Here is a 25,664-nt window from a genome sequence, read left to right as displayed (position 1 = left end):
CATAGACCACCCCTCATACGATGGAAACAAGCCAATCAGGAATGGACCACCCAGCATCTAGAGTTATCCAGTCAATAAGGGTAGGACCTGAGAAGAAACAAGAGGGAAGGGAAGGGGCTGACCAAAACCCTATAAAATAAAGACCCTTGTCTATAGGGTCTTACTTACTTTGTAAGTAAGAGTAATCTTATAGTCTAATAAACTATTGCCTGCTGCTCAGTTTGTGTCCACATCTTCATTCTTCAAAGCAATGAGACAACAAACCCCGGGTATTGAGGTAAAAAAAATTCTTCAACACGGACAGTTCAGAGCCTGGAGCCTGCTTCAGATTCTGTGTCTCCCTCTCTCTCTGCCCCTCCCCCACTCACACTCTGTCTCGCTCAAAAATAAATAAACATTAAAAAAAAAAAAAAAAGACCAGTGGCACCAGGAGCTCCTGGGAACTTGTTAGAAACATAGATTCTTGGGCCCCAGCGCAGACCTGGGCCTGACTGGCCCGCCATGTGAATACTCACCAGTGATGACAGCAAAGTCAGCCTCCACATCACAGGCAATCACATCCCCATTTCACATGTGTCTTTTCACAGCCTCCTTGACTTTGCCCTTCCCAAGCTGATTGCCCCATCACCGACCCCTGAAGGCAAGGGGAACCAAGTCAGTGTGTGTATAGGATTGGGCAAAATGGGGGCTCGTTGTGCGGCAGGACGGTCCCCCCCCCCACGTGTTTTGTTGCCTCAGGTTAGGAAAAAGGGTTGCTTCTGGGTACATTTTCAGACAACTAGGAGATGTACTTCTCCTTCAGATCTTCTAGGAACTTCTTTAGTTAAAATTGAGTTGAGGGGCGCCTGGGTGGCTCAGCAGGTTAAGTGCCCAACTTCGGCTCAGGTCATGATTCCACAGTTCATGGGTTCGAGCCCTGTGTTGGTCCCTGGGCTGAGGGCTCAGAGCCTGGAGCCCCTGCTTCAGATTCTATGTCTCCCTCTCTCCCTGCCCCTCCCTCACTAGTGCTCTGTCTCTCTCTCTCTCTCTCAAAAATAAATAAAACATACAAAGTTTTTTTTAAAAAGGGAGTTGAAGTTTGGAACTCACTAGAATGTGGCCAGGGCCCTACTGAGTCATGCTCTCTAGTCACAGATGGAATACGCCCTATGCTGATGTTACCAAGCCCGAGGGAGACGCAGCTGTGGTTCCTCAACTTTTGAGTGACTCCTGCTTACAGAGGGGCTTCAAGGAAGGCCCTGAACCCCATCCATGTGCTGGGGAGCTGATACAGATTGTAAAGGTCAATTCTGTAATTTAATGTAAATTAAAGACTGAGCCTGGGTGGCTCAGTCGGTTGGGTGTCCAACTTCGGCTCCGGTCATGATCTCACAGTTCGTGAGTTTGAGCCCCACATCAGGCTCTGTGCTGAGAGCTCAGAGCCTGGAGCCTGCTTCAGATTCTGTGTCTCCCTCTCTCTCTGCCCCTCCCCCACTCATGCTCTGTCTCTCTCTCAAAAATAAATAAACATAAAAAAAAAAAAGAGTATGAAATATATGTGTGTCAGTTAATCTACACCAGAAGGGTGCCTGGTTGCTTGTGGAGTAGCCTAATGAGGAACACATACCACAGGGGTGGTTGGTTAGCACTGGAAAGAGACCACAGCCTAAAGGCGATCTGATAAGCAGCACCAGAGGGTTTGTTAATTAGCACAATAAATGCCAGCGCAAATACGTTAGAATAAATCAATATCAGAAATGATTTAATTCTTCTGTGAAAGGAATGGTGTTGAAGATAGGTGAACTGGCTAAAAATAATTACCAGGCTGCACCACCCTCACAGGAACAGGATGCAAAAAAATCTAACCAGGGGCACCTGGGTGGCTCAGTTAAGCGACTGACTTCAGCTCAGGCCATGATCCCGCGGTCCACGAATTCGAGCCCCGAGTCTGAGCCCCGAGTCGGGCTCTGTGCTCACGGCTTGGAGCCTGAAGCCTGCTTCAGATTCTGTGTCTCCCTCTCTCTCTGTCCCTTCTCTGCTCTGTCTCTCTCTCTCTCTCTCTCTCCAAAAAAAAAAAAAAAAAAAAAATTATAACTAACTCTGCAGCCTACCCATCTGAGGTGGTGCTAGAGGAACACCGTTTGGTCCTGTGTCCAGGTATTTCTGGAGACTTCTGTAGGCCAGAGGTCAGCTGAATCTGCCTCCAGGAGAGGGTTGTGGCTGCCTTAAGATAACCGCTTACCCAAAGCACTTGTCCAAGGGCCTCAAGGGCAGAGGGCCAGGCCATGCAAGCCTGCAGAAAGGTTGCATGGCTCTTTTTGTGTCTGTTTCTAGAAAGGCCTGGAATGCGTGGAAGCATTCCACCAGAGGCTAGCATTCACTGTGAGATGGTGGACAGGGACCAGAGCTACCCCACCTCGAGTGCCAGAGACCTGGACGCAGCCCAAAGAATCAGACTGTTGTGAATGGCCAGATGCCTTAGGTCCACACCCTGAGGATTTCTCTCTGAAAAATTTTCTGGGTCCACGACAGGCTACTGAATGAAGGGAAAAAATAACCCCAGCATTGGTATTTTGTCTATTTCTGTCTCTGCTCTTTTGCATTTTATGAATTTTATCTTGTTTGCTCCTCAGGTGAGTCCTTGTTTGCCTCACTTGATGGCATTCCCAGAATCTCCAAGAGGGATGGCACCTAGGTCCTGGGTGGTCGGTAGTACGTCCATGACAAGGTAGCTGCCGGTGGAAACTGAGGAAAACAGGGTGTTGATGGAGCAGAGGGGAGAAAAGACCAGGGGTGGTCCTGCTGAGAAGGGGGTGCTGGGGGAAATCACAGGAGAAGCTTGGGATCCTTTGGGTAAGAGAGGGGTCCAAGGGCCCACAAAAAAGGGGCAATTGGAAGGCACAAACAGCAAGCTCTACCTGTGTCCTCTGGGATCTTAGGGGGATGAGCAAAGATTAGGGGTCCATTCATCAGGGGAAGAGCAGCTCCTTCAGACCCTGATGGCCCCTTTGGACTTGGAGACCCCTTCCCTCCCCGCCCTGGGCACGCCTTCCTCCAGCCCTCAGGTCCTTCGCCTGGCCAGCCTCGAGAGACAGGAAGCCCAAGCCAACTGTGCTGTGGGCACCACACCCACGGCCTCTTCTGGGAAAGACCAGGCGATTTGCAGAAATTTTCTACCCAGCCAGGAAGACTTTCATTGTCTCATCCAACCTCAAAAGCCAAAGGAGACTAATGAGTCTGGGAAACACTCTGAAGTGTTTGAATGAAGAGAACAAATAAACACAGAACAGAGAAACTTGCCTTAATTACCCCAGGGTCTACACCTACTCCCAGGGGAAGAACACTACTCTGGGAGTTACAGCAAGCCTTTCAGAAATTCAGTTAAAGCAACGTGATTCCATGAAAAGCATGTTTGGAGGGGTCCTGGGAGTCTGGACTCCTAATTCTACCAGCAACACTAATGGGCTCAGCGACCATGAGGAACCTCCATAGGCCTCATTTTTGGACACTCTACCTTACCTACTTCCCAAGGTTTTAAAGAGGCTTCAACAATATATGGATGTGAAACCTCTTTGAAAGCGATGAAGTTCTGTACAAACACAAATGATCACATTATATTATTAGCAATCGGAATATTGCACTAATCATATATTCAAGATATATTTCAAAACTAAAGCTCTTATAAGATGAAGCACAGTATATACATGGTGCATTGGTCCTGCATGACTAAAAGAATATGTTATGCCTTGATTTTATTATTATTATTATTTTACTATTAGTTTTTTTTAAGTTTATTTATTTGAGAAAGAGAGAGTGTGAGTGGGGGAGGGGACAGAGAGAGAAGGAGACAGAGAATCCCAAGCAGGCTCCACACTGCCACACACAGCCTGACACGGGACTCTAACCCACAAAACCATAGATCATGGCCTGAGCCGAAACCCAGAGTCGGATGCTTAACTGACTGAGCCAGCCAGGTGCCCCTATTTTACTATTAGCTTTAATATTTTAGAGTTGGGGGAATAGAATATGCTAAAGCGTCATTTTCCTTTCTTGCTGTGGGAATGTTGGATTTCTAAGTGATAATGTTGTTATTGTCTACACAGATCACAATAAACAAAGAACATCTCTGGAGTAGAAAAACTATGGACCCCATAGAACTCCTTCATGTCACCTGTTCAATAGTCAACTAAAAAGGCGTTTAGTGCAGACACGCTCTTGTTGAATCCTCTGTGCTCCCGGCTTACCAGTAGCTGAGATTCCAGGAATCTTCTGTGCTGCCAGGAAAAGATCATCAGTGGGGTCAACCCAGTGCCTGATGCTCATCTTCCTCGCATTATAGCAATTACCATTGGCGGCCCTTCCTGTGCGCTCAATTGCCACCAGATGGTCGAATCTGCCAGGAAGCAAGGGCATAGGGGGTTTATGGAGGGTGTGGCTGACTTGTTGGGTCATGTGTTTGTGTGAAGGACCCTTGTGCTCTCTTTGATTCCTTCATTCCTACAGAATTTGACTCAACATTTATGTGTGCCACGGCCTGTGCTGGGGGCTAGTTGATCAGATCATTTTTTTTTTAAGTTTATTTGTTTATTTTGAGAGGAGGGAGGGGCAGAGAGAGAAAATCCCAAGCAGGCTCTGCACTGTCAGCATAGAGCCAGACTCGGGCCTGGAACTCAGGAACCGTGAGATTATGACCTGAGCCGAAACCAAGAGTCAGATGCTTAACTGACTGAGCCACCCAGGTGCCCCTCGATCAGATCACTAAAAATCTCATCAGAATCTCTAGCGGTTCATTAGAGTCAGAGGCTGTGAGATTGAGAAGGCCAATGGTCAGGGTCACGTGCTTGACGCTGCTGATGCCCTGCCCCATCTCCACTAGCCAGTGGGCACCAGCACCCAGGGGTTGGAGCGTTGGCTGCTCCTGGCCCACTTGTGGCTTCTTCTAGGTTCTTGTTCGGTTTACGAACACAAACAGACTTAAAAAAGAGTTGAAATGGAAGACGAATGAATCTAATACAAGACGGGGATTAGATAAGAGGCACAGGGAGCAGCGGTAAGCTTGTGGGCTATGGAATCAGATGGTGTAGGCTCTGAGTCCAGATCCTCCCGCTCCTGGCCTTGGCCAAGTGCTTAACCTCTCTGACCCACATTTGCTACCTCGGATGACCTGACAAGGGGACCTGTCTCATACAGGGCTGAAAGCAGCCTCCCTCGGCCTCATTTTTGGACACTGTGCCTGCAATATCTACTTCCCCGGGTTTGAAAGAGGCTTCAACAATATAGTGGAGAAAATGCACAAGAGGTGCTTAGCAGAGGGCCCTGCACCCACTCAGTGCACGGTAAGTGGTAGTAGTTGTGGATGTTATCACTATTAGGAGGAATATTATCTTTTTTTCTCCACTATTTTTAAGTTTTTATTTAAATTCTAGTTAGTTAACAGACAGTGCAATATTGGTTTCAGGAGTAGAATGCAGTGACTCATCACTGATCTACAATGCCCAGTGCTCATCACAAGCGTCCTCCTTAATGCCCACCGCCATATAGCCTATCCCCCACCCACCTCGGGAAAATACTGTCTTGATTATCCAATTTAAAAACATGAAAATCACACTTCTTTATTTCTGCAAATCCTCCCATGATGGAGTTCTTTAAAATCTTTGCTACAGGTAGCTAGGTGGTTAAGCGTTGACTTCAGCTCGGGTCATGATCTCGCGGTCTGTGAGTTCGAGCCCACATCGGGCTCTGTGCTGACAGCTCAGAGTCTGGAGCCTGCTTCGGATTCTGTGTCTTCCTCTCTCTCCGCCCCTCCGCCGCTCATGCTCTGTCTCTCTCCCTCTCTCAAAAATAAGTAGACGTTAAAAATTTTTAAAAATCTTTGCTGTGGGAAACTGTGTGGTGGTTGCTCAAAACACGTAAAATAGAATCACCACGCGAACCAGAAATTCCACAAAAGAACGGACAGCGGGGTCTCCAAGAGATATTGCGCATCCTTGCTCACGACAGCGGTGTTCCCACCAAGCGAACGGTAGAAGCAGCCCAGTGCCCACCGACAGACGAGCAAAAAGAACCAAAAGCGGTGCGTCCTCAAAAAGGACAGAAATTCTGGCACGTGCTACAACATGGATGAAACTTGTGGATAATTTGCCGACCGAAATCAGCCAATCACAGAAGAACGAATACTGTAGGATCTCACCTTTATGAGGTACTAGAGCAGTTGATTCATGGAGACAGGAAGTAGAAGGGTTGGGGTCGGGGTTGGGGCCGGGGTGGGGGATGGAAAGTCACTGTTTAATGGGGACAGCATTGCCGTTTGGGAGATGAAAAGGTCCTGGAGATGGACCCACGACAATGCGAATACACCTTAATGCCACTGAACTGCACACTTAAAATGGTTAAAGTGGCAACATTTATGTTATGTATATTTTACTACATTAAAAAAAAAACAAAACATTAAGCTCTGAATGCTTTTTCTGTACATGTTTTTATTTCTATTTTATTAAAAATATTTTTTTATGTTTATTTATTTTTGAGAGACAGAGACAGAGAGAGAGCAGGGAGAGGACAGAGAGAGGGAGACACAGAATCTGAAGCAGGCTCCAGGCTCTGAGCTGTCAGCACAGAGCCCGATGTGGGGCTTGAACTCACAGTCTGTGAGATCATGACCTGAGCTGAAGTCGGACGCTTAACCGACTGAGCCACCCAGGTGCCCCTGTACATGTTTTTAAAAAACAAAATCTTGGGGCGCCTGGGTGGCGCAGTCGGTTAAGCGTCCGACTTCAGCCAGGTCACGATCTCGCGGTGCGTGAGTTCGAGCCCCGCGTCAGGCTCTGGGCTGATGGCTCAGAGCCTGGAGCCTGTTTCCCATTCTGTGTCTCCCTCTCTCTCTGCCCCTCCCCCGTTCATGCTCTGTCTCTCTCTGTCCCAAAAATAAATAAACGTTGAAAAAAAACAAAATCTTTATGCCTGGTCTGTGCCCTCTGGTTGTGCATAATGTGGTGACATCATATATGCCTGGATGAATAGGCCACCGGGTAGGTTTTGGAATGTAATCCTGAGGCTACATGTCCACGGCAGAAAAAGGCAACCACTGAGAAGCAGAATCAACAAAAGGAAGGAGCTTTTTTTTTTTTTTTTTAAGTTTATTTATTTATTTTGAGAGAGAGGCAGAGAGAGTGAGCAGGAAAGGGCAGAGAGAGAGAGAGAGGGAGACAGAGAATCCCAAGAGGTCTCTGCGCTGTCAGTGTGGATCTTGATGCAGGGCTCAAACCCACGAACCGTGACATCATGACTTGAGTCGAAACCAAGGGTCGGACGCTTAGCTGACTGAGCCACCCAGGCGCCCCAGGAGGAAAGAGCTTTGACCCTGAATTTCCTCTAGATCTGTATCAATGTCGTTGAAAAAGCTGTTTACAAGACCTCCAACACATTCTCTGTTCTGCAGGGAGAACACCATTTCTGGATCTTCCCCCCAGGAGAATTCAGTTATATACCTCATGAAGGTGGATTGATTTTTTTTTTCTAGGCCTGCAGGGTCCATTTAGCTACAGTGGGAAGTAATCCACTCCTGGGAAGCCTGTTCCCTGGAAAGAGTTAATGCATCTTCTCCAAAGAGAGCAGAACCCTCTCTCCACCTCTCTCCATTCAGCAAACGGAACAGCACCTGTGTTAACTGCCATCGGGGATCTCACACAAGAGAATGTTCCAGCTTCTCCCCGGAGATCCGGAGCTTTGTTTATATGCCAACTGTTTGCAGAATAGAAACATCTCTAATATGAACCATACATGTTCTTGCAGCTTTAAATAGCATATCAGCTCCATGATTGAACTTTTCATTGGTGACTCAGGGTTGTCATTATGATCACCAAATTCTGCTGTGACATGCAGTAAAGCTATGCCCTCCAGGCCTATTAAGTCAGTGTTTTAAGTTCTAATGGGACACTCATTAGTGGGTTGTGAAATAAATTAGGCCACATCAGCATTTCCAGAAAAATAAAATAGAACACCGAAGAACAGAATAGAACAGACTGGAATAGAAAATGTCAGAAAATACTGTTTTTTGAATCTTCTGTTCTAGTTGTGTGTGCATGCATGTGTACTGTTTTGCAACGCAAAATGTATTATGTATTACTTTTGTCAAAAACGTTTGCAGAACACGGTATTAAAAATTATAAGATCGCGTTGAAAAAAAAAATTTAAAAAAAAAAAAAAAAGGGGGCGCCTGGGTGGCGCAGTCGGTTAAGCGTCCGACTTCAGCCAGGTCACGATCTCGCGGTGCGTGAGTTCGAGCCCCGCGTCAGGCTCTGGGCTGATGGCTCGGAGCCTGGAGCCTGTTTCCGATTCTGTGTCTCCCTCTGTCTCTGCCCCTCCCCCGTTCATGCTCTGTCTCTCTCTGTCCCAAAAATAAATAAAAACGTTGAAAAAAAAATTAAAAAAAAAAATTATAAGATCTGAAATTCATCCCTACCTACTATAAAAATATTTTTCAAAATGTTTGATCATAACACACAGTAAAAAAAAATACACGTACTTGGGGGCACCTGGGTGGCTCAGTCAGTTAAGTGTCTGATTTTGGCTCAGGTCATGATCTCACAGTTTGTGAGTTCGAGACCTGCATCGTGCTCTATGCTGACAGTTCAGAGCCTGGAACCTGCTTCGGATTCTGTGTCTCCCTCTCTCTCTGCCCCTCCCCCACTCACACTCTGTCTCTGTCTCTCAAAAATAAACATTAAAAAGGCACACACACTTGCATAAAGTTTCATGACAGTACTTAACATGATGACTTAAAACATACAATGGTATTTCTATTTCTATTTCACCTTCCAAAGGTGCTGGTTACCCCCACTGGAATGATTCACTCCCCTCTGATGGGTCATGACCCAGTTTGAGAAACTGTTAAGGTTTTGTTTTTTATAATTGTCCTATGGTCTCCCTCTATGGAGAAGACATGCCATCTCTCAGGGACCTGCCACTCCCAGAGACCCTCTGCGAAGCCCCCAGTACAGCTTGAGACCCTCCAGCCTGGCCCATCAGAACCCCGAGGTTCTGTCCTCTCTGGAGTTGTCAAAGTTAATAGCGTGTGGGCTTTTCCACCACCACCACTCACACTGGGAGGTGACATACATACCTAGGTGACTTGGGGTCCCCATCTTTGCAGAGAAATGCCTGAGCAGCTCCCGCTGATTCACCTTGGAGAGTTAATATGGGGATCTGTGTCTTCAGGACCCCTTGAAAGTAAAGGCAGAGGGTGGACGCATCAGCCCTAGTGCTGCATTTTGGAAATTCACGTTGGCTTTTCAAAAGCTTCTTTGGAGAGGATCATCATCATGGGTGAGCAGCACCTACCTGTAGAATACTTTGCTAGGAAAGCCAAGACCTGGATGCAAAAATACTTGCTTCCTTTTAGTCGTGAGTAAACCCCAGGGCTGGTGGAGTGTGTGACCCTGAGTGGAACTGGGCTAGTGGCACCAATATTGTGGGCTAGCAAATAGGCTGCATGTAGATGTCCATAACACCATGTGATCGGAGGCCTACCTATTCTGGCTCACTGTCCTTGTGAGCGCTGAGGACATATTTAGGTGCCCAGGTGACAGGGAGGCAGCTCTCCACTAAGTATGTGACATGCATGCTTTCATTTAACTGGCACAACAATTCTATGTGATAAGAACCATTATGAATCCCATTTTACAGAAGAGGGAAACTGAGGCTCAGAGATGCTAAATAACTTAGGCAAAGCTGAACATGGAGGTCAGTGTCACGACCTCAGTTTCCACCCTAAGTTCTCATCTGGTCCCCACCCTCCCCTCCCTGCACACCCTTGGGGAAGTTCGAGAACAACAGAAGAGAGGTCCCAGAGTCTGGGCCTGGAGTTAGCTACTGATAGTAAAGTGATTTCCAAAAGTGAGTTTGACTCTCAAAAAAGGCACCTTTCTAATTACAATAATAATACATATTATTGTAGAATACATGGGAAGCACACACAAATTCCAAATTAAAATAAACTGACTTGGGGCAGCTGGTGGCTCAGTCGGTTAAGCATCTGACCCTTGGTTTCTGCTCTGGTCGTGATCTCACGGTTTCGTGAGTTCTAGCCCCGCTTCAGGCTCTGTGCTGACAGCTCAGAGCCTAGAGCCTGCATCAGATTCTGTGTCTCTTTCTTTCTCTGCTTCTCCCCGGCTCGAGCTCTGTCTCTCTCTGAATCTCAAAAAATAAGTAAATATTAAAAAAAAAAATAGTCTCCTTCTTGGGATAGATTGAAACTAGTTCAATCTTTCTTAAAAAAAAATAAAAATAAAAATAAAATTGACTTGATTTTCTTTAACTAAGACCTCACAGCAGTTTGGGGTGGAACCCATGCGCCTTCACTGGCCCAGGATGAGGTCTCCCCGCAGAGCTTGAGACGCCTAACAGAGGGCCTGCGACAGGGATCGGACCCGGCGCTCATGATCCCACTGGTTCTGCAGGACCCCCCAGACTGCTCTGTGGACCAGAGGGGGTGTCATAATCTCCGTCATCAGCCCCTCACACCCCTCACATAAACCCAGCCCAGGTAAGGTCTATGTTACGACCATGTGCTTATATAACAAATGTGGATTCGGGATGGCCCAGCTTCACCGTGTTGTTGCCCCAAGCCCTTTGGGAACTGCCACAGTAGGGTGGAGGGGCCAGAATCATTGTCAGAGACCCTAAAGGGCCTCCCTCCAACCTCTCTCTCCAGCCCCACCCCATGTCTAAGGGGGAAAGACAAGAGGAGGGCAGTCAGTCCACTAAGGGAAACTCACTGAGCACATTCTACATGGGGCAGGCCAGGGAATGGGCAGGGAGGGGGGTGCGGGGGGTGGTCACAGCAGGCTGAAAGATCCAGCCCATTTCTGTGCTGTGAGGAGCAGCCTGGTGGCCCGGCACGAAGACTGACTAAAACCCCCCTGGGTGGGAAGCTACGTTCCTAGCTGTGTGATCTTGGACAAGTCACAGAAATTCCCTTAGTGGTAGTTTCCTCCTCTGCAAATGGGGTTAATCATGCTTCCTTCCCCCAGAAGTGCTGTGGATGCAGTGATAGGATATGTGCCAAGCACTGAGCTGGGGGAGGCTGGTGCATAGTAGGTGCTAAGTTAAGGCTGGTGGTTTCTTACTTTCTTGACGTTGGATCAAGGATACAGCATTCCCGTAAGAAGGGGTACCAGGGGCCAAACAGGGCGGGGCACATAACATACCTCCAAGAGGGGGGCACACAGAAAGAGCCCCTGCCAAGGAATGTCAGGGCAAGATGAGAACTTGCACCTGAGCTACGAAGAACCAATTTATCAGTTTGGTCCATTTATGCTCAAGACAGGGAAGAAATGACTAAGCTCTTTCTTCTTTAAACATGTGCAGCCTTTGGTTATAAAAAGAACTGAAATAGTTTTCATCAAAAGGGCCAAATCTCTTTTGCTTTCTTCGTCCACATGTAATGAAATTTCTGCACAACCTAACCCAGTAGATTCCACCTGCTAACCCGCCCGGCTGAGCGAGCCCCAGTTCTGAGCTCTTGTGCCGCCGGAGTTGGAGCCAGCGAGCAGGTGAGCAGAGAGCAGACCTGCTTCTGGGAACGCGCGCGGCTAAAAATACCGGACCCGGCTGTCAGATGGAAAAAAGACTGCCAGCCTGTTGGCGGTGGCTGCCACCGCGGCCCGTCCCTTCTCCGTGTTGACAACACAGTCGGTAAGTTTTCCTCTGTCCTCAGGGCAGCTACTCCCTTCTCCATCTCCCTGCTGGCTCCCCCTCTTCCCCTCAGCCTCTCCCTGGGGAGCGTCCCAAGGGGGCAACCCTGGGCCCTTTCCTCCGTCTCGTATTCCCTCGGTGATCTCACCCTGTGTCTGGACTTAAAAGACCATCAATATGCCAACTGCTCTCCGATTTATCTTTCCAGCCCAGACTGCTCTCCTGACCTTGACTCGTAGATCTGCCTACTCGACTTCTCCATTTGTGTGGCTAATAGATTTCTCACCCCGAGGCTCCAACCTGCACTCTTTTAAAAACTCTTAAAACGTTGTGATTTTGGTAAAATACATAATGTAAAGTTTACTCTCTTAGCCATTTCTACGTGTGCATTTGCCCGGCATCGAATACATTCGCAACGTTGTTTGACGAGCACCCCACCATCCCTCTCCAGAATTTTTTCATCTTCACGAAGAGCTTCATTGAAGCCCTTTTTAGAGGCTAAAGGGAAAAAATGTCTCTCTAAAGAACACAGAGAGGTAGGCAATGGGAAGCAGGGTAGAGCACCAGGCTCCCAGCTGATGCCCAAACACCACCTGTGGAAGGGAGGACGGGTGAAGAGACTTGCTCACAGTGCCCCCCAGGCCGATCGTGGTGCACAGACGTCAGCAGCACAGCCTCACCCCAGCGCTGTTTGCAGCTCTCGTGCCACCTGGGTGCTCTGGGAACCTGTGCAGCATGGGGCATCCCCACCCATGCGGCCCCGGGAGGGACTCTGCCACCTGAGCCCTTCAGCCACTCTGTTCTTGACTATCCCGCCTCTGACTGGGGGGCGGGGGTCCAGGGCTGGCCAGGGCTGCTGAGTCCTCTGCAGGTCACCAGGGCTCTTATAGGGAGGGGAGCAGGTGCACAGTGGGACCTTGGGACCTGGAGCCTGAAGGACCGGGGTTCAAACCCCAGCTCACCATTCCCATCCGGGGAAATCACCTGGACTTCTCAGAGGCTCAGCCTCTTCATCCATAAAACGCGGATATAATGCTGCTTATACCAGAGAGTTGTTCTGAGCTTTACGACAAATGCCCCTGCCTAGTGCACAGCCCTGTGCTGGGTGCTGGGCAGGAGTTCCACACACGCTGACCCCCACCCTCTGCCCGAGGAGGTCCCCTTGGGGAAATGGACTGCCCTCATCTCGCTGCTCACCTTGCTCAACGGCATCTTCAACAAGTTTCTTGAACAAACCCGAAGCTCTCAGGTCAACGATCACGGAGACCTCCTTCTCCAAGGCCTGTAGGCAGGCGGCCAGAGCAATGGCTCCTGATGGGCCGTCTGTCTCTTCTGGGGGCTCATGGTTGAAGTGAGTGGGGAAGCCGGCGGTGACGAGCACCGAGCGGGCGTGGGACAGTGACAGGGAGGCCCTCAGCAGCTCACCTTTACAGAGCAGGTGTCCGATCCTCCGGTGGCCTAAAATTATTTGGAAAAAAAAAAATCATAAAACGTCATTGTGTTTCGAGTCGAAACTTATGCAAACAGCGGTTTGGTTTTTGATTTCCTTTTGCTTCTCACGTGGATTTGAGGGGTGTGGTAGAGACGGCTGGTCGTTCCCTGGAATGCCTTCTCCTCTGTCCCCTCTCACAAAGGGTAGCTGGTCAACCTCTGCCCAGCAGCAATTCCAGTTAGTGGGGGTGGGGGAGGGGGAGGGCACAGGACTGGGTTCTCTCTGCAGCATTCGGAGAGGGTCAAAGGGAATGTGAATGGAAGTCATGTGCACCCCCTCTGGGCCTGCCACACACCTCCTTGCCTACCCCCCTTCTCGGGTGCTGGGGTGCGACAACCAGCGCCTGCTGGGGGTCACGGGGTGTGATGGCAGAGCTTCTGGTGGGGGCAGGTCCCCCTTCCTGCTGAACGTGAACACTCACCTGGGAAGGCTGCTCTGGATAGTTGCGTGAGAGCCACACGCTTGTACTGTATTTGAGGAAAGCATCTTGGGGTCAATTTATTATCGTGGTCTTAGCAAATCCTAACTCGTATAAGAACGTCAAAGGAGGAGAGGCAATGGGGCTGCCCTCGTCGGGGAGTCACCAGAAGAAGGCCCTGAGACACGGACTTGGGGGCAGGGATTTCAGTGGGAAGTGAGCCCAGGAACATGAAGTCCGAAGATGGAAGAAGTGTGAAAAAAGGGAGAAAAGCCGCTACAGAATGCCTGAGTGAGCAAATCAACCCCAAAGGCAGCTGGGGCCTGATCCCGCTGGAGATGCTCTAGGAAACTGTGGGGTACACACCTCAGGACTGTCCTGCCTGAGAACAGGGAGACTGGGCATTGAGGCACCTGCCCCTGTCCCCTGCTGGGTGCAGGTTACCCATCAGGACATAAACTCCCCATCACCCGGGGCTGTGCCTGCTGTGCTGGGTCTGGAGGTACAAGGACATGCTCGGGTGGAGGACAGAGAGATGTGAGCCTAAGTGGGGAAGCTGTCCCATTGGGAACCCCCCACTGCAGCAGCAGGTGAACCCCTGGGGGCAGGGGAGACAGGTGGGGCGCCAGCGGCATCTGCTGTGATGCCTACTGGTGACTGTCAACCTGGTCCCAACTGGGCGGCACAGCCTCCCAGGGCCTGTCACATTTCATCATGACCCTGTCCGTATTCAGGGCACCCCAGATCATATCTGCGCCCCGTGAAGGCAGGATGTGGCTCAGAACTTCCCCCACAAGCTGTGGCTGAAATGAGAGGTGGGCTGAGGGACGCAGCCAGAGGAGGTCAGCTCGGCCTTGAGCTGCCTGGAGAACATGAAGGGACACAGGGTTGGGCTTTCTGTTGTGGGGGGACAGTTCCAGACTTAGAATCCGGAAACTTACATTCAAGCCCAGGTGTCGGAACATGGTAGCTGTGTGACCTTGGCCTCATCCCTGGATTGCTCTGGACCTCAGTTTCCTAGTGGAGCATGGGGGGAGGGGTCCAGGTGGAGGAGGGTGCAGGGAAAGGGCCCTTCACATACCTCCGGTAGGAGCGCCAACTGAACATTTGTCTGGAGGGCGCTTTGACCTTAGATTGGCATATTCTAGTGGTACCAGCAATTCATGTGTAGGAATTTACCCTCATAAAGTGATTGTGGGGGGGTCCACACACATAGTCAGAAGGCGTTCATCACAGCCTTGTTTGTGGTGCCAAGTGACAGGATAATAATATAAATGGTGGCACATTCCTCAAATGGAATTCTAGGAAAACATTAGAAAGGATGTTGTAGAAAGCTAATGACATGGAAGGATGTTTGCAATATAAAAGGAAAAATATATTTACAATTTGTTTACATATATAGAAAGAATATATATATATATTCTTTCTTTTTTTAAATTTTTTTTTTAACATTTTATTTATTTTTGAGACAGAGAGAGACAGAGCATGAACGGGGAAGGGGCAGAGAGAGAGGGAGACACAGAATCAGAAGCAGGCTCCAGGCTCTGAGCCATCAGCCCAGAGCCTGACGCGGGGCTCGAACTCACGGACCGCGAGATCGTGACCTGAGCCGAAGTCGGACGCTTAACCGACTGAGCCACCCAGGTGCCCCTATATATATTCTTTCTATATATATTCTTTCTATATATATATTCTATATATATATATATATATATTCTTTATATATATTTCTTCAGTCTTACAGGTTTAAGACTGAAGTAAAAGACTTTAAGGGCAAATATTGAACGGCTGATAATGGTTAATTGGGATGAGATTTTGGTAATTTTTTTAATGTTTATTTATTTCTTTTGAGAGAGAGAGAGAGAGAGCAGAGAAGGGGCAGAGAGAGAGAGGGAGACAGAGAACCCCAAGCAGGCTCTGCACTGTCAGCACGGAGCCTGAGTCGGGGGGGCTCGATCTCACAAACCGACTGAGCCACCCAGGTGCCCCGATTCTGGTCATCTTTACTGCCTGTTTACATTCATTATTTTCTGATGCTTCTCCAACGAGTATGAACTGCTGTTGGTGGAAGGAAAGAAGAACATTTTCGAAGAAAGAAATTGGAATGTAACCTATTTCATAGGATGTGATAACAAAAGTGAGAGGAGGAGAGAGAGAACTTTGTCAAATTTAGAGCAGTGTATGATTTCATCATTTGTGATGATTTTATTATGAGAGAAGCATCATCGCTATGAACCCTGTGTTCCTTCATATTCTCCAGGCACCTCAAATGCAAGCCAACGTCGTCTCAAAAATGACTGAGTGGCTCTAATAGTGAGTAATGCTCAGTATACCACCATTAATCTTGTATCTGCTTATGTAATATAGTAGGAATCAAAAGCATCTATTGCTCTTGGGGATTAAAGATGTTCCTTAATAGACCGTATTGGCACATCCGGACAGTCATGAATCTGCCTTTCCCCCAACCCTCATGCTTCAAACCTTGACACAGTCTGACTAAGCACCGAAGGGGGGCTTTGTGGATGGCCTCCTAGGTCATTCTTAGTAAGTTAGGGTGTGCTGGGTCTACAGTAAATTTGCTTCCTACTTACTTTTTTATCTGAGCTAATGGCAGAGTTAATAATTCATCTTCCCTTATGACCCTTGTGCTGAGTGGAAGAGATATAGCCTGGATAAGAATGTTTGTGAGGGAGAAAGTATTGCGGAAATTAAAAAAAAAATCCACCCAGGAGATCAACTATGTAAGAGGTGCTCTCTCTCTCTCTCTCTCTCTCTCTCTATATATATAGCCATAAGCATTCAACTCCGTATATGCATATGTCCTTAAAGGTGCACCTGTGATAGGTATAGATCTCAAATTTACTGTGGGTTTATATGTAAAAGAAACCATACTCTTTGCAGAACCAATGAATGAATGAATGAATGAACGAACAACCTAACAGACATACAAAAAATCAAAAAGCTATGCCCTGTGGTTTTGAAGGACATTTTGCTACTGCAGACCTTTGATCCCAAACCCAGGGGAGAGAGAAGACTTTTTTTTTTTTTTTTTTTTTTAATTTTAGAGAGAAAGAGAGATCATGAGCTGGGGAGGGGGGCAGAGGGAGAGAGTGAGAGAATCTTAAGTAGGCTCCATGCTCCACGAGAAGTCCAACATTGGACTCAATCCTACAACCCTGGGACCATGACCTGAGCCAAAATCAATAGTCAGACACTCAACTGACTGAGCCACCCAGGCACCCTGAGATCAGACATTTTTAAGGCTGGTTACTGGTCCCGGAACTATTTGATTCTTGGCCGCAATATTATTTAACATAAAAAGGCACCCTGGCTGGCTGCTCTATGACTCTGCCCAGCTGCTGCTCTCTGTACCGATGTTACTGTCATCAGCTCTGTCTAGGTGCTGGGACTTTGGCCAGGAGGGTCGATGTCTCCAGGCTGACCTTACCCCTCTGCTCTCCACAGGGGCCCCACCACCATCAATCCAGGTATCTGCTTAGGAAACAGGGATCAGATGGGCCAGCAGGGAGACCACTATATGCCTTCGCCAGACATTCAAAGTACAAAGAGCTCCCAAGTCTAGAATTACAGCCCATGAGAAGGTGCAGAAGAAATGGGGTGTGAGCCAGGAGAGACCAGAGCACTGTTTTAACTGGCCCAGTGGGACCATGATATACGATTTAAACTCAGATTCCAATTTATGCAACATTTGTTGATCGTGGGCTTTGGAGTCTGTTAGCGTGGATTCAATATCTTCCCCGACCATCTGCTAGGTATGTGGACTTGGGCAAGTTTCTTAACCTTATATGCCTCAGTTTCCTCATCTGTTAAAGTTAATAATAGCTGTCTCATAGGGTCACTGGAAGAATTCAATAAGATGAAATGTGTCAAAGCTTTTAAATTTTTTTGAAAGTTTATTTATTTTGAGAGAAAAAGAGAGAACACAGAGGAGGGGCAGAGAGGAGGAGAGAGAATCCCAAGCAGGATTCGCACTGTCAGCACAGAGCTGGATGTAGGGCTCAAACCCACAAACCATGAGGTCACGCTTAATGGCTTAATCAACTGAGCCACCCAGGCGCCCTGAAATGTGTCAAAGCTTTTAACACGGGGAGAGCAGCTGGGAAGGCTGCACCTTAATTCTCTGGGGAGCACGAGCCAGCAAATTGATGGACTTTCCATGCACATCAGCGCCCTCTGCTGGCCGTATGTTTAAAAATTAGACATTTGGCTCTTCCAAATGGTGCTGCAGGGGAAAGAGAAAAGCCCCTCGACTGGCTTACAGCCAACCTCCTCCTCCTTGCAACCAGAAGACCCCTAGTGGATCTCATGTCTAGAAAGCCAGCAGGCCGCAAGCCATAGAAGGAATGTCCTTTCTCTGAGACTCAATATACAATATACATGTTGCTTCCAAACTCTTGTGAGGCTGTCTCTTGCAGGGTCCTGCCCTACCAGAATCTGCGAGTGGCAACCCAGCCCCCCGCCCTCACCTCTGTTGCCCAGCACAGCCTATTCTGCACCCAACCTCAGGGCAATGGCACAAAAAGAAGGGATTAGGGACACTGAAACCCGGGGGTGACTTGTTTAAATGGTGCCAGTTGACTACCTAGGAACCATACTCCCTCTTTTCTTACCTACCCGGTCCCAACTGAGTCCTGCTGGCAATGTGCCCAATTAATAAGCTCACCTTCCAAAGTCCCTCTTATCTTTAGTGTTGACAATTTTGGGGAAAAAAACATAAATAAAACCCCCCAAAATTATTCATAGTCGAACTACCCAGAGATCACCAACATTAGAATTTTGGTGCATTTTTGGGGGATTCATACACAGTATAAACATTTTTAAAAAGTCACACTGTGGGGGCGCCTGGGTGGCTCAGTCGGTTAAGCGGCTGACTTCGGCTCAGGTCATGATCTCACGGTCTGTGAGTTTGAGCCCCGCGTTGGGCTCTGTGCTGACCGCTCAGAGCCTGGAGCCTGTTTCATATTCTGTGTCTCCCTCTCTCTGACCCTCACCGGTTCATGCTCTGTCTCTCTCTGTCTCAAAAATAAATAAACGTTAAAAAATAAAATAAAATTGGGGCGCCTGGGTGGCTCAGTCGGTTGAGCGGCTGACATCGGCTCAGGTCACGATCTCGCGGTCCGTGAGTTGGAGCCCCGCGTCAGGCTCTGTGCTGACAGCTCGGAGCCTGGAGCCTGTTTCGGATTCTGTGTCTTCCTCTCTCTGACCCTCACCCGTTCATGCTCTGTCTCTCTCTAAAATAAAATAAAATAAAATAAAATATCACACTGTGGGAATGCTCAGTAGAGGCAAAGAGGGAATTTAGGCAGCTGACCCTTGTATATGTAGGTGGAGGTGGAGGGGAAAGACGACTCAAACAAGTATCTTAATGACTCTCAAGTAACTTTTTAAAGAGTTTGGAAAAGGGGCGCCTGGGTGGCGCAGTCGGTTAAGCGTCCGACTTCAGCCAGGTCACGATCTCGCGGTCCGTGAGTTCGAGCCCCGCGTCAGGCTCTGGGCTGATGGCTCGGAGCCTGGAGCCTGTTTCCGATTCTGTGTCTCCCTCTCTCTCTGCCCCTCCCCCGTTCATGCTCTGTCTCTCTCTGTCCCAAAAATAAATAAACGTTGAAAAAAAAAATTAAAAAAAAAAAAAAAGAGTTTGGAAAAAAAAAAGAGTTTGGATTCTGAATATCTGTTTAAAATTTTTTTTAAATTTTTTAATGTTTATTTATTTTTGAGAGAGAGAGAGACACAGAGTGTGAGCAGGAGAGGGTCAGAGAGAGAGGGAGACGCAGAATCTGAAGCAGGTTCCAGGCTCTGAGCTGTCAGCACAGAGCCCGATATGGGGCTTGAACTCACAAACGAGATCAATCTGAGCCAAAGTCAGATGCTTAACCGACTGAGCCACCCAGGTGCCCCTAAATTTTTTAAAATATTTATTTAGTTTTGAGACAGAGAGAGAGAGAGAGAGAGAGAGCAGGGTAGGGTCAGAGAGAGAGGGAGATACAGAATTTGAAGCAGGCTCCAGGGTCCGAGCTGTCAGCACAGAGCCCGATGTGGGGCTTGAACTCACGAATCATGAGATCATGACCTCAGCCAAAGTTGGACGCTTAATCGACTGAGCCACCCAGGTGCCCCAAGGCTATGCCTACTTTCTTGGTAAAACAGCAACTTCTTCTCTTTGATAGTGCTAGTTAAATAAAGAGGAATACATTCTTCTTTTCATAAAAAATTCGTACTATAGATGCATATACTTTGCATGCTGCCTTTTTCACTGACCATTACTTCAATGGTGAATTTCTGCAAGTCATTAAGGTGTGAACACTTTGTTTCTTACCTGGGTCTATGGCAATTATAGTCTCTAGTTCTCTAATCTTCTGAACAGCTGAAGCCGATGCGATGCTGTAGTGCAAAGGATCTTGGGAAATGGGATGGACCTCAGGAATTCCCTCAGGGGTAAGACAACTGGGTGGAGCCTCTGTATTCTTCAGGCTGGTCATGACTGTGCAACCCAGTGCACTGGTGAAAGCCAGCGGGGTCTCTAAAACACACAACAAGAGGGCCTGAATGCACTCACTTCATTAGACTCAGTTCATTCTCATCTAGCCCACTGTCGGACGGGCAAGATGGCACCATGCATCAATTCTGCCAACAGTGCTTCACGGCTTCTTGCACCAAGTCAGAAAAAACTGTCTTATGGCTAAATCAAGTCCCACTCAAACAAGTGCCTCCAAGTTTTAGGAGAGTGAAGATGAGTTGGGTATGGAAGAAGGGAGAAGGGAGGCACAGCCATAGCTACAGATAGGGCTCTAGGAATTTCCGTCAATTTAATCCCACGGGTATCCGAAAGTACTTACTGAACTCTTACAATGCATGAAGCCATCTTTCTGTACTTTGCTAATAAATAGCTCTCTCTGAACATACCTCCTATTTTTCCCATAGGACTTTTATTTTGATTTGGTATATGCTAACTTTGTTCTTTAAAAAACTCCCCCCCCCCTTCCAAAAAAAAGGGCTCAGTCCATTGAGTGTCTGGCTCTTGATTTCAGCTCAGGTTATGATCCCAGGGTGGCGGTATTGAGCCCCACCTTGGACTCCGTGCTGATCGTGGAGCCTACTTAAGAGTCTCTCTCTTTCTGCCCCTCCCCTGCTTGCATCCTCTCTCTCAAAATAAATAAATAAACTTAAAATATTTTTTAAAACAGATTCTCTCTCTCTCCCTCTGCCAGTCTCCCACTCACACCTTCTCTCTTGCACACTCCCTCCCTCAAAACAAAACACAAACAAAACAACACACCTCTCCCACACTAAATCCTGGGCAATGTGAATCCCGGGCACTCTAGTATAGTTATAAAGAGCTGGCTTTAGTGTGCCAAACAGAGTTGGAGATGAGACTTTATCTTCTCTAAACACGTTTCTTCAACTATATCATAATGATAATGCTTCAGATGGTTGTTGTCAGAACTGGAAAATGCACATAAAAGTGTTTTCTCAAAGTGGTTCAGAGTAAACCTTCAGTAAGTGATGGTTTGCCTCACTGAATCAGGCACAGTATCTTACTCATCCTATGCTTTTGTGCCTGGCTCATTTAGGTGCTTAATACCTCCTGTCCTTCATTTACGTCTTCTGCTTTCTTCACTGTCATTATTATCCTAGAGTGCTTCCACTCCTACTCAGCTATGTGCTCCCAGAGATGAGGGACCATCGTTTACTTATCTCAGAATTCGAGTGTCTCAACGCACAAATGTTTCGAATTTCATGGAAAACAGTCACATTTTTTTCAGATTTAACAAAAGTCCAAAGTTAGTCAACACTTCAGAAGGAAAACCTACTGATAACTGCAGAAAGCATTCTAACTTAATTTTTAGACAGGCAAAGACTAAGGATTTTGATGAATGTAATCACTTTAGACAGCATCTAAAACTGATCACTCTAATGCCAGGTACACATCAGAACAGTCAGCTCAGAAGGTGACACAGGGTTTTTCCCCACCAGCTGTGAGGTGTGTAGCTATCACCGAGAGAAGTTGAAATGTTGAAGTTTGAGCATGACTTTTGTAAGTCAGAAATATTCAAGGTCATCCCTAAGCCAATGACGTCACTTGGTCTCATTTACAGTCAGAAAGGCTATTTCCAGCCAGAGCTAAAGGGCTGGAGTTTGCTGCAGAACAGGGCGTCCCCTGTGGCTGGTGGCAGAGAGGAGTGAGGCCACCATGCTAGACAATATTTACTGCACGTGTGTGGATGTGTGAACACACATGAGCACACACACACTCAGAAATGACCACACACTCCCTGAGAACTGCATCTTTTCTCATGCAGCATTTTATTCCCAAGATCTGGGTCCATGCCTGGTACATAGCAGGTGCCTAATACATTTAATGTTAGATAATAGAATTCCACAGATCTCATCACCATATTAATCTTCCCGTGTCATGAGGCCATTCTGATAGCTAAACTTATATGAATGATTTCAAAATCAATTAAAGTAACACTAAATTCTATGGATTGTAGTGTGAGTGTGGCTGACCTGGCTAGAATTTTCCAGTATCTATGAAATAGACTTCAATAGTTAATGTTTTATCACATCCCTACCTTACTGTGAGCTAGTTAGGGCGCCCTCGTGTGTCGCTTCGTTGTAATAGCATCCTACACTTGGGGAAAAATTAACTGACTGTATATACATCACTTTGAAATACGGAGGTCCTGCCGGATGAAGATCTGTTCCAAGACCCCCCGTGGACAGGAAACCGCGGATAGCACCGAACCCTACAGACTATGTTTTTCCCTATATGTACATCCCTATGATAAAGTTTAGTTTATAAATTAGGCACAGTAGGATTAAGAAGGCTAATAATAGAGCAATTATAACAATATACTATAATAAAAGTTATGTGAATGTGGTCTCCCTTTCTAAAAATACCTTCCGGTACTGTACGCACCCTTCCTCTTGTGACCCTGTGAGGTGATAACGTGCCTGCGTGAGAGCTGAATGAAGCGAGGTGAGCGACCGCAGGCATTGTGATGGAGTGGGAGGCCACTACTGACCTTCTGACGATTCGTCGGAAGGAGGATCATCTGCTTCTTGACTGCAGTTGACTGTGGGTAACAAACCTCCCGAGGCAGAACTGAAGATGAGGGGGGCCCGCTGCACCTTGCCAACACCACGTGGAATGGTGTGTTTAGCTGTGCTTTTGCCTTCGCTCTTGTTTTCACAAGCCCCACCCACCTTCAAAATGTCTCAGAGAGTCAAGCTAAATATTGGTCTTTCTATCACAATGGGCTGGGAGCCCTCTGCAGTGAGAAATATTTTAATCAAAGCATCCTTGGGCTGAGAGACGAGCTGCTGGTGAGACCCAGCCCTGGGAAGGGAAGAAGGAAGCCAGTGAGATCTGTATGCTTTGTGTTCTGTTTTGTGACTCTGTTTCTTTTTTGTTTTTGATGTTTATTTTTGAGAGAGCATGAGTGGGGGGAAGGGAAGAGGGAAGGGGGGACAGAGGATCCAAAGCCGCCTCTGCGCTGTCAGTGTGAGCAGGGCTCGAATGCAGCGCGCGGACTCACAAACTGTGAGATTGTGACCTGAGCCGAAGTCGGATACTCAACTGACTGAGTCACCCAGGCGCCCATTATGACTCTATTTCTTAAATCACTGCACTGTGAGTCTATGCTTTCAAGAACTACAGCCCCACTGGTTTCCATCGTGGGTCATGGTGATTGTGCCCCATAAGCCCAGACACACTGCAGCTGCTGACAGCTTCGAGGCTGGTCATTGGAGAAGGTCAGAACACTGGGACGTCCCCCGGCTGACACACCACAGGCTCCTCATAGTCAGGTCTAGAAAGATCTTTGATTCCCAACCATTCTGCAAATGGAAAAAGAAAATGAAGTCCATCGGATCCTGCCCTGGTAGGTCCCATCCAAGGTGACACACATTGAGTGGTTTATGCTTCTTTCTCCCAGACAAACTCTGGTCCTAGGATTGCTGTCGATGGTACTGGAGAAAAGGAATTGGGACTTTAACAACCCAGGGTGCTTGCTAACTTCTAGCCCATTCTGAGTAGCACAGTTTCCGAACACAGAACCTCAAGCCCCTGGTTTGATTGCTGGAGGAGCCTTGGGTGCACTTAGCCCAGCACCTTGTGCACGATGCTAACCAAGCCAGCATTTGTGAGCCCACATTTATCTTGCTACAAGCTGAGTCACATAACGCAGACCTAAACTCTGTTGCTTAACCACCAACAGCACCCCTACTGATGGTCTGGCATCAGAAGGCTCATGAGGACAGCAAAGATGGATGTGTTGGGCCAACCCAGGCCCACCGATGAGATGACAATTCAATGATTCATCAATGCACTTTGCTTTGGGGGGTCCTGAGATCATCTTTCTAAGAGGAAGGTGGCCCCGCTGTTGATTGCATCTTTAGAGAAAGCAGGTTTTGTCTGATTGGCTCGTTTTACACAGCTGAGCAAATTCAGTTGCACTGAGCTTTGACTCTCACCCAAGACCCAATCCCAGGTTCTCACCAGGTCCTCTGAGAACCACAAAGAGGCCTGGACAGCTGCCACTTTTGGATCTGCTCACTCACTCTCAGACTGACTTAAAACCCTGGGGATCAGTTGAAGTGAACATTTGGAACAAAGCCTTCCCCTGCTAAATACGCTGCTGACCAACAGCCTGGATTAGAGGTTGCTCTCAGCTCAAGTCCCGGGACACATAGCTGTGCTGTCACTCTCTACGACCTGCTTCCCCCGACCCTTCAGGTTCACCTTAAGTGCATGGGAGATGATGGGTGAGGCTGACTATTCTGCCAAGGGCAACACCTTTAAACCTGAGGGACCTCTGTAAACCCAGCCCGAAAGCTGCTGCGGGAGTCTGATCCTCGTCCAGGACGCCCAGGACCCCTGGGAAGATGAGGACAAGCCGGGGGAGTTCGGGAACATAGCAGGTTCCCGTCTTCTCGTGCTGAAGTTCAGGGGTGGCTGTCAGAATACTGAATGAGAGTGGACACTCACCCGGGTCGCCGATATGAATGGGATGTCCCTTATTCCCTGGGGAGCAACTGGCCCGTACCAGCCCTTCCAGCTTGTTCTTGGGGATGGGCTACATTGTGACCACCAGGTGGCAGCAAAAGCCAGCAATGGTGGCACAAGGCGCTGTCCTCTGAAAAGAAATCAAGGAAAACAAGTTGAAAAACAGAATTCACACAGATGGAAAGCCTGAACACCAGGAGTTCAAAGCAGCTGAATGAAAGAGGGGATCCAAGCAGCTATTATAAAATTATAGCTTCTGCTTTTTGTTTGTTTTTAAGACTGATTTCATAATATTATATTATATTATATTATATTATATTATATTATATTATATAGTGACAGAGACAGTGCCAGCAGGGGAGAGGCACAGAGAGAGAGGGAGAGAGAGAATCCCAAGCAGGCTCCTCTCTACCCACGCAGAGCCAGATGGGGGGCTTGAACCCGCAACACTGTGAAATCATGACCTGAGCCAAAAATCAAGAGTTGGACGCTCAACCAACCAACTGAGCCACCCAGGTGCCCCATGTTGCTTCTACTTTTATGTGACATAGAAATGAGAAAGCCTGCTGGTATTTATTGGTCTAAAACAGAGAACCTTGTATGTGCTGTGGATGCTCTAGTAGCTTGGAGCAGCTGCAGACCCCCACTTAAAGCAATGTTTTTAACTACAGAAAAAGAAACGCATAGGTTTACAAAGCCAACCAATTATATTGCACATGCAGTTATCAAATTATGAAAAAATGTGATGCAGCGATATGTATCCTTCATTAACAGCTTGGGGAACAAGACAGCAGACCTACCATTATAATTTTGGTGTAGTGATCAACATATAGGATATTTTTGTGCTATCAGACTGGCCATGAGACATGAAACTATCTGGGAGTTCTCTGGGCAGCCACAAAATCACAGGGTCTGCTGATACAACTGCAGTTCCTTGTCTGCGTTCATAATCAAAGGAAATGCTCAGTTTCAGTCTGAAGCTATAAAAATAAAGATGTAATTTTTTCCCCATCCAATTTCATGGGTCCTCTGAATTTTCTCCACAGACCTCTAGG

The 25,664-nt window shown here is 47.6% G+C and overlaps 1 protein-coding gene across 1 annotated transcript in view; it reads right to left on the bottom strand.

The window, feature by feature from the left end:
- DGLUCY (D-glutamate cyclase) overlaps positions 1-25,664 on the bottom strand; it is a 46,661-nt gene that overhangs the window by 7,136 nt on the left and 13,861 nt on the right. Inside the window, 8 exon segments of the mRNA XM_032593439.1 lie at positions 516-623; positions 626-634; positions 4,224-4,372; positions 9,101-9,200; positions 12,871-13,131; positions 19,918-20,121; positions 23,319-23,441; positions 24,592-24,739. Of these exon segments, the coding sequence (XP_032449330.1) occupies positions 516-623; positions 626-634; positions 4,224-4,372; positions 9,101-9,200; positions 12,871-13,131; positions 19,918-20,121; positions 23,319-23,441; positions 24,592-24,739 (1,102 nt within the window).

Source organism: Lynx canadensis, chromosome B3 (assembly GCF_007474595.2).
Source record: "Lynx canadensis isolate LIC74 chromosome B3, mLynCan4.pri.v2, whole genome shotgun sequence".
Taxonomy (NCBI): Eukaryota; Metazoa; Chordata; class Mammalia; order Carnivora; family Felidae; genus Lynx; species Lynx canadensis.
The sequence above is the reverse complement of the archived record's forward strand: the minus strand, read 5'-3'. Positions and strand labels throughout refer to the sequence as shown.